This window comes from Opisthorchis viverrini, assembly GCF_000715545.1.
Source record: "Opisthorchis viverrini unplaced genomic scaffold opera_v5_120, whole genome shotgun sequence".
NCBI lineage: Eukaryota > Metazoa > Platyhelminthes > Trematoda > Opisthorchiida > Opisthorchiidae > Opisthorchis > Opisthorchis viverrini.
In genome coordinates, this window is record NW_008751779.1 from 591,884 (window position 1) to 601,742 (window position 9,859).

The 9,859-nt window shown below is 45.8% G+C and overlaps 1 protein-coding gene across 1 annotated transcript in view; it reads left to right on the plus strand.

Annotated features, from left to right (window-relative positions):
* Positions 1 to 3,541: 3,541 nt before the first annotated feature.
* Positions 3,542 to 9,859, plus strand: part of T265_06114 (hypothetical protein) — a gene marked incomplete at both ends in the record, with an annotated part of 15,584 nt that continues 9,266 nt past the window's right edge. The window contains 2 exons of the mRNA XM_009171300.1: positions 3,542 to 3,727; positions 3,767 to 4,471. Of these exons, the coding sequence (XP_009169564.1) occupies positions 3,542 to 3,727; positions 3,767 to 4,471 (891 nt within the window). The remainder of the gene's footprint in view (positions 3,728 to 3,766; positions 4,472 to 9,859) is intronic.

The following is a 9,859-nucleotide window of genomic DNA, read 5'->3' on the forward strand; positions in this document are numbered from 1 at the left end:
ATGGAGCTCTGATAGGTCACTCCTTTTATCTATGTCCATGATAAGGTGATACTGAACCCATAAAAACATTTGGGGCTTCTGGCGGAAGCTTTCTTGGGACAGCTAGCGACGGAACGAAGGCAGTCACTCAACTCGCGTGAATACCAAACATCAAGCCGGGGTAGCGGAATAATGAAGGTTTTGGTTTACTGGCCAAGGCCGATTGTTGTCATAGCGGAATAGCATTGTCTCCCCGTTTAGCGTCAAGCAAAGTCTTTGGCCATGGTCTATAGTTGGCCATCAAACGAGTGACCTCCGATAACTGGTGTACGAATACTTCAAGAGATGTTAAGGGTCAAATTATATTGAACCGAAATAGGGCGTTTTGTGAGTGGCCAAAGATCTGGTTGCATTTTGCCGGTTCCTAGAGTAGGCAGGCTAACCAGTTACAGGCCCATTGACGCACACCGCGAACAATGCCAGTGCAACGAAATCTGCGACTGGCCAAACGGCCGGACCATTCAGGGCGTCAAGGACCGCATAATTGCAACCTGTACCACCAGTAGAAGGAATGCCAGAAGCGTATCACAGGGGGTGCTTCTAACGTGATTCAACAGAGGTTTGGATCATGCACACAGGGATGTAGACGGTAAATTTACTTGAAAACCTGCCCCGTCGTACACTACACTGGTTGTTATGAGCACAATGCTATTATCTGCTGAAAGTTCGCGAGTGGAATTAAACATTTTGAATCAAAACATTGCATTTTGTTGCAAGTGTACGCGAAACATAAATCACGCGCATATACATTCACTTTTCGCATTTTGTTTTAAACACTTCCAATTTTTTGGTGCACATTCGACTTCAAAAGTGCTGTGCTTTGACCCAAGGATTTTCCGAAGTTCTTTCAACCTCACACGGTTTATCTGATAATACTGAATGCGTCTTTCGCGATAACAAATCTGAATGAAAGTACGGAGGTCCCTGAACGTATTATTAGGTAGTTTGAACAGTCAGGCAGGTATAAACAACAATGAGTACTCACAGAAGTGGTACTTCCACACCTACTGCATTCACAAGAGCTACCTAGTTCCTGGTAAGCTCGGTTAATTATTTCAGCTGCAGAACTGTCTTAGATTGTTATATATTTACATTTTACCACAAACCCCTACATTGTATTACATTAGGCATAGTTTTCACGGCCGTTGGTTACTGAGGACCTTGAAGATCTACTTACGCAAACAAACCATCTGTGCAGACGATTTGTAGAACATTGCGTCTAAGCATAGACATTCTTCCCACTGAAGCGGTAACTTCGAAAACGAAGTAGCTTTCGAGTATTCACTTCCAGTGGCCAAATACCTAGTGGCTAACGCCACAATATACCTATAATCAGTTTGCAAACGGGGGTCAAAATTATTGTCGCGTAAGAACCCACTGGCGACGGTGCCACCGGTGCCGAAGATATACTAGAGTTCGCCAGTTAACTGTAAGACGTGGTATACGTATCTTGTCTCCCGAGGTGAAGATTTTCGCCCAATAAAACAGGAAAATAGACAAGTTCCTTGTAGTTAGCGAAAACCCCGAAGGACCCGGCCCCAGAAACATGTCGGATGCCCTAGATGAGCAGGTGGATAGTAAAGTGTTTTTGACAAAAACGTGGTACAGTAACGTTTGGCGTCCGAAAGGTGTGAAGAATAAACGCCCGTGGATACGAATCACCGTTGTTGAAGAGCTCCGCATCTGAAGCTTCGAAGGCGAGCCTTAGCGGCCTGGAAGAGTCTTGGTGACGGTGTAGGGTGGCTGGTGCCACAGCACATTCAACCGCACCGAAGGTAGTCAAGACGGCATCGGTGAGTGGGTCTTCCGTTAGCTTTCCCCAGGCAATATACGTTGGTGGACACGTTATGTGTTAAGTGAGGTGAGTAGTCGGTTATAGTCGACAAGGCCATAGAAAATTCTGTGTTGATTTGGGGTAGTGGATGTCGAAACCTTAAGAGCAGAAACTTACCCGTCGTGGGCTTGGTACAGGGTCAATCGATCACATGGCAGAGGTAAACCAAAGAACATATCCGAACTTCACATTTGGTGCGAGGCTTTGGTAAGTCCCGGCAGATATGCAAGGTGCTGCGCGAAGGAAGAAATCCATATTACGAGCAACCGCACCAATGGAGCATTGAAGTTTCTGAGACAAGATGCTCCAACCAAAGGATGTTCGAAAAAACAACAATAATCTGAATAGCGCTGGGCCATAGATATTTCCTAACATGATCATGTGTACGAAGCTTAGTATGCAGAAAAACGGCGAAGCTTCGAAGGGCCACGTCTCCCGTAGTAACGCCATTTGGGGAATTACAACTTGAGGACAATATGCAATGGTAGGGCCTACACATTTTGGAGGGCGGCGGGCTGCTGGATTTTAACAGTCGGTTGAGTTAAGATTTGGCCGTACGGGGTATATCCTAGGCTTCATCTTGAGAAAGTGTGCTCACGGAAGGTCTTTGTAAGGAGATAGAGCGTGCTATTGTTGTGGTGACACGGGGCCTATGCTGCAAGAGTTGCAGGAGACCGTAGAAACCATTGAGCGTATAAAAGCGCGATCTGCCATGGGTATCGACTGTTGTTGCCAAATGACAGATGGACGAGTGTGGCAGTGTACCACCAGTGACCTTTTACAATTACCATCAAAAAGTACTCGAGGTCATGTGTCGTCCGAGAAGGTGACGTGCTTACAGAAGTCAAATCCAACGATTTGCATGGGGTGTCCTTAATGGCGAATGTGAATGACCAGCGTTTGGACGGCGCAACATCGGCGTTGGCGTGAAGCTTTTGGTCTCCGGGCCAAGTGTTATTGTGCGGCTCGAGTGTACGCTATGAAAAACCCATGTGCCGGAGAATCGCAGCCTTGAGCACGTTCCCGAGGCGATGTTTTCCTGAATATCAGTAACCTCCAATATGATAGGCCTCGTTGCAGACGGGGTAACCATTTAATGTCCAGTTTTCTGGGGGGTTTATTACACGGAGGGTAGACCTAGGTTGGTCATACTCAGTCTCAAGTGGGGCACTGAGTGCCACATTGGTTACAACTGCACAGTACACGCCTACCACCACATCGCTTTCAGCCTCGCGGGGCGATCAGACGTGGCCAACTTTTGAAAAATGACGAAAAAACTGCCACACCAGAACAAAATGAGGATATGTATAATGGTTATCAGTAATATAATTCAAGTCAGGAAGACCCAGATAACTGCTTTTTGTGCAAAATATACTTAGGGGAGATAATCTTTCATCTGCTGGGGCAGCCGCGTTGGACAGCCTTGGAAATATAGTGTGATGAATAGAGACACAGAGAGACGTAACGAAGACATAACGACCAGCTAGACAATACATAGGGTGGTTTAAGCTCCGCAATCACTTAAGTGGAGTGAGCGGCCATCGAAGAGGTTTGAATACATCGAAGGAATCCGAGAGTGAACTAGAGCTTGAACTAGCACTTTGCATACACCAGTTCAACGTTTACCCTGCCTCACTGATCCGTTCGATTTTCAAGCTGTTACGCTGGATGACGCGTAGTGTGCACCTTTTGGACTTCAGCTTAATTAGTGATGTCAGTGAGGTTGATGAATGCGAAAATAATGGATACACCTATTTCTCACCACATCAACTCAGTGAGTTGAAATCTGAGCCTAATAACCATGTAAATACATCTCCGTGCGTGTCGGATATATCTTATTCTTCACCTAAACAGGTAAGATTCTTCAGAGTACGTGATCCATTACTGTTTTAGGTCAGGTTTGAGGAACCCACTTGGTGGTCGTCATCACAGAGACAATTGGCTGAAACATTTTCCCCGAGCCTCGATCAATCAGACAAAGGTCCATTCCCTGTTCTCGGCCGTCCTGCGTTTAACTTGGACGACAAGGCTGTTGATTTAGATGGTCTTCAATTAAAGTCTCAACGCAATGCGAGCATCTTCCATGTGCCAGTGAAGCACCAGCCGGATGTGTTTCGCGATGTATCGGTGGATGATCATTTGGATAACTGTGTAAAGTGGTCGACTTCTGAGAGTGCAGTATCGTGCATCAACACGTCACAAAGCTTCCGGTCCGAGCATTGCATTAAAAAATTTACATCTGGACACAATGTCAGTGTGACACCACCCCCCTTGGAAGATCGTTTGCCGCGTACCTTGGCTATTCACCCATCCCCAACTGACTGCACTACTGTCCCGTCCATAACCGGGAAAACTAGGGATTGTCTCATGAGTTCAAGCATTAACTCGCGCGCTGGCCCAGGAAAATCACCGCAAGTGGATGAAACCACCAGAAATTTCGCCCAAACTACAATGTCACCTCCAGGATCAATCGTCAACGTGCCCCTGAATGATGTACGGGATAAATGTGACTGGTCCAAGCCGAGTTTACACAGAGCGAAGCACCTAATTTACCAAATAAACAAGCTTACTGAAAGACTGAATAAAGAATCTCTATCAGTGAGTTTGATGTAGTTTTCCAGTCGCCACCCACAATGTTATCGGATACATACGCGCTAGGAATTTTCTACCGATCTTTTTTTAAATAGTTATTTGTAACGTTAGCAGCAGGTATGTCGGAATCATTTTACTATCAACAACGTTCTACTCAGATACAGCTGTCACGTAGCCAATCGCGCTATTGCATCAGGGTTATCGCCTTCACTACGTGGTTCTTCTTGCCCTTCCTTCTGGTAGCATGGCAGCTAGGCACCGGAAGGGTGCTACAGCTGAACGCTTTTTTTCTCTTTTGCCCTGCTAGGCAGAGATCCGTTTATCATCCATAGGCTGATTATTCCATGGCTTCGAACGTGACTTTCATTGATTTTAATGTTGGCGTACAAAGGTTTAGCAGTTAGAACCACTGCACTTTTGCGCACGGTTTTTGAGCTAAAAATTGCTGAACTGAACTGATACATCCTCTGTCAGCGCGACCTCGCTTGATTCTGATGAATCTCTCCCCCGGTAATCAATCAAACTGCAGTGATTTGTTTCTATAAACCTATGACACTGTGGTAAATATTCTTCTTCACCCGCTGCCTTGCGGTCAGGCTTTTGGGCCGAAGGATCTGGATGAGGACATTAATTTTCTCCTCCAGATGTGAGCGGACTGACAGTATTCCAGCCCGCGTAGAACCATGAATGTGGCAACTGAAAATATTATTGTGCCACTCAGCTCTCTTGTAGTGTCACCATCCTGGTCCCCTTACCCGCTGAATAAAACAAGACCGGTAAGCAAAATCAGGCTATTATGTGCTTCCGTTCTTTCATTTTCACGTATTCCTTCATTTATCCTCCCCAACTTCAGTTTGAGTGTTCACTCTGCAGGTCCCAGCAGCAGAACTGACTGCTTTCCGTGCTGTGTTTCAGAATGCGCATGTTAAGACTAGAAGAAAGACAACGGAAGGGCGTAATATACGCTTCATTCGTCTAATAAGGATAGTACATGAGCTGAAGATATAGAGTGAAAATTACCAGTTAATGATATATGGAAAGCATGATATTCCTCCACTTCGGAATAAGTGAGTATTTTTGCGGAAAACGAAAATTTGTAGAAAAAATGAAACTTGTGGTAGTTACATGGAGTCGTTCATGCATCTCTCTTGCGCAGACTATCTGGGTGAGTGCGCTGTCGTCATGTAAGAATACTCAAGTTAATTCCTGGGTCTGCACTAAAACGGGATGATGAGGCATCGTTAACAGGCAAGATTTCAGTTTCTCGGCAATCAAACTAGACGGCTGGTGTTGGGTTAGGTCCCTCTTGTTCGGTGACGTGCACTGGTTTTAGTTCTGCGCCGGAATAATCGGATGTCGTGCCGTTGCCTTTAGAAGCCAAGCGACGTTGGGATATGGCTGTGCTGTTTGGATGAACTTTGTGGGTATATTGTGGGTTACAAGCGACGAACTCCACTTCCAAATACCTATACCAAATAGTCATCTTTAGAGGCTTTATCGTTGCGTTTTTAAAGGGTCAGTCCAGGGACAGTAAGCCACATAGGCAAGAAGATACCGGTGGCCGGTCGGTGCCTAGCTGCCATGCCACCCGAAGGATGCACGAGAGCTGGGATACTGCCAGGTTGCCCAAGCCTAGACAGGGGAAGTCGAGAGGCGGAGGTCGGATTCGAACCACGGACCTTCAAGTCAGTAAATTCGCGCCCCTACCACTTGGGCCATCTCGCCCCCATTGTTGATTATAGGCAGCGATGTAACTTGTGGCAAAAACTGTTCGGGTTTGGTCTCCATAAGCATATATTGCATCAGGGTTATCGCCTTCACTACGTGGTTCTTCTTGCCCTTCCTTCTGGTAGCATGGCAGCTAGGCACCGGAAGGGTGCTACAGCTGAACGCTTTTTTCTCTTCTTGCCCTGCTAGGCAGAGATCCGTTTATCATCCATAGGCTGATTATTCCATGGCTTCGAACGTGACTTTCATTGATTTTATGCTTGGCGTACAAAGGTTTAGCAGTTAGAACCACTGCACTTTTGCGCACGGTTTTTGAGCTAAAAAATGCTGCACTGAACTGATACATCCTCTGTCAGAGCAACCTCGCTTAATTCTGATGAATCTCTCCCCCGGTAATCAATCAAACTGCAGTGATTTGTTTCTATAAACCTATGACACTGTGGTAAATATTCTTCTTCACCCGCTGCCTTGCGGTCAGGCTTTTGGGCCGAAGGATCTGGATGAGGACATTAATTTTCTCCTCCAGATGTGAGCGGACTGACAGTATTCCAGCCCGCGTAGAACCACGAATGCGGCAACTGAAAATATTATTGTGCCACTCAGCTCTCTTGTAGTGTCACCATCCTGGTCCCCTTACCCGCTGAATAAAACAAGACCGGTAAGCAAAATCAGGCTATTATGTGCTTCCGTTCTTTCATTTTCACGTATTCCTTCATTTATCCTCCCCAACTTCAGTTTGAGTGTTCACTCTGCAGGTCCCAGCAGCAGAACTGACTGCTTTCCGTGCTGTGTTTCAGAATGCGCATGTTAAGACTAGAAGAAAGACAACGGAAGGGCGTAATATACGCTTCATTCGTCTAATAAGGATAGTACATGAGCTGAAGATATAGAGTGAAAATTACCAGTTAATGATATATGGAAAGCATGATATTCCTCCACTTCGGAATAAGTGAGTATTTTTGCGGAAAACGAAAATTTGTAGAAAAAATGAAACTTGTGGTAGTTACATGGAGTCGTTCATGCATCTCTCGCGCAGATTATCTGGGTGAGTGCGCTGTTGTCATGTAAGAATACTCAAGTTAATTCCTGGGTCTGCACTAAAACGGGATGATGAGGCATCGTTAACAGGCAAGATTTCAGTTTCTCGGCAATCAAACTAGACGGCTGGTGTTGGGTTAGGTCCCTCTTGTTCGGTGACGTGCACTGGTTTTAGTTCTGCGCCGGAATAATCGGATGTCGTGCCGTTGCCTTTAGAAGCCAAGCGACGTTGGGATATGGCTGTGCTGTTTGGATGAACTTTGTGGGTATATTGTGGGTTACAAGCGACGAACTCCACTTCCAAATACCTATACCAAATAGTCATCTTTAGAGGCTTTATCGTTGCGTTTTTAAAGGGTCAGTCCAGGGACAGTAAGCCACATAGGCAAGAAGATACCGGTGGCCGGTCGGTGCCTAGCTGCCATGCCACCCGAAGGATGCACGAGAGCTGGGATACTGCCAGGTTGCCCAAGCCTAGACAGGGGAAGTCGAGAGGCGGAGGTCGGATTCGAACCACGGACCTTCAAGTCAGTAAATTCGCGCCCCTACCACTTGGGCCATCTCGCCCCCATTGTTGATTATAGGCAGCGATGTAACTTGTGGCAAAAACTGTTCGGGTTTGGTCTCCATGAGCATATGACTGCGATCCGAGTGAATATAATCTAATCGGTTACAATCTTAAAATGGGTCCCGAGTAGGTGATGCTTCCGTTTGCGCACTGCTTCGACAATAGCTTACTCTTCTTTCTCAATAGCAGAATGATGTCTTTTGGCAACAGACAGTGTACGTGGGAAGAATTCGACCGGTCTGGGGGATTCACGGTGCAGCCAGGAATCTGGTCACAGTTACCGGCCACGAACGATGACCTTTTTTTGGAGTAACATTACTGTTTTCTGCGCTAAGAGCATGTGCGTTTTCTCCAGCTCACTTTTAATGTACCGCAGTACTGATGGATACATAAACATCTGTGAGGAAGCTTCCCTTGGTTTCAACACCGGATTTATTGATCGACAGCTTATTCCTCTTGTTAATGTTCGTGATTGATATCATGGAACGATTGCTTAGAAAATCAAGTAACAAAAGGGTCAGTAACGGAGCACTTGGTTGCAGTTTTGCTGTTAGGTATAAATCCTGTCAAGACTAAAAATACTCCACCGGTAACTTTAGTAGCTGGCTGCTATTGGATGACAAATTGGCTCCATAAAATCGCGTGCAAGAACAGCCCACGATCGAAGATCGGCAAAATATCTGGACAGACGGCGATGCAGTCTTGTCTCCAACGTCGAACGCTGTAAGCAAAAACGAATATTAAGATCACTGGCACGCGACGTGACCGTAGACAACCAAGTCCATAGTTTTCCACACTCGGCAACAGCGCCAACCGCGGCACGGACCTGCACGTAACATTCTCTAGGCAAGTTCACCTCCGATTAGGAGTATGTGTCTGGATCACTGCAGCCTTCGTTTCTTGTGGCCAGTGTTCATATATTATGACAATGCTGTCGATTGTATCGATGGAAACCGCATCTAAGACAAAAGTGAGCCATCCTTTTTCAGATATGACCCAAAGGCATCTATGACAGGATATCTTCAGTTTTTGCATACTATCGTATCACAATTACCATGCATGAGGTGCGGGATACAAATGGGCTCCACAGACCAACCCTAGACAAGAGCTTGGGCAACGTGGCAATATCCCAGGTCTCATGCTCCCAAGGGTGGTCAAGGTGGATTACTTAAAAGAGACCCGCACAGTTCGATTGCCCAACCGTTGACTGTGACCGCTGACAAGGCTTGATCACCCCCGCAGCACTGGCGAATAGCAGGGTCGTAAAAATCAAGTGGGATTTTGTCGGTCCCCTTCTCGAATACCGCCGTACATAGAAGTTAACAGTGTTGCTTTGGATCTAGAAGCAGCGTTTGTCAAAGGTACTTTCGTAGTAATTTTTCTTCTCTAAAATTGAGGCATGCAAAAAACACCCCTCCATTTGGTTCCGGTTTTGTTCGCATACAAAATACACTAGGCAGCTTAAATAACGTTGTCAAGTCGAGATAGTGGAGATAGACTATTTTCTATTAGCTGAGTATCCCAGGTCATAAATGTTGATTTGAATCAAAGGGTAAACTAAGTGTTTTTAAACAACACGGGTAGGAAATAGAAGGTGATAAGTGCGCAAATTTTACATGTCCTCGTCGACACCAGATTAGCGATAGTAAGAAAAGCAAATTTTTGTATACTTTACCACCACAAAAATCAGTCCCTTTATTAATTTATTAATTAATCCGTCACGAAGAGACTGGACCTTACCGCAAATTTTGTCCTCGTCGACACCAGATTAGCGATAGTAAGAAAAGCAAATTTTTGTATACTTTACCACCACAAAAATCAGTCCCTTTATTTATTTATTAATTAATCCGTCACGAAGAGACTGGACCTTACCGTGGTGTGACGGTTTGCGCACCTCAGCGATCCATTGAGCTATACTGGAGAGTGTCCCGCGACACTCACAGAGTTAGCAATGTTGTGGAATGTAGGTAGCTCGGGTGCGATGTTTGGTTGTTGGTCTGTTCGCCGAGCTTGGCAGTTGGATTGCAAACGTTTCATCACCAATCGAGGTGACATCGTCA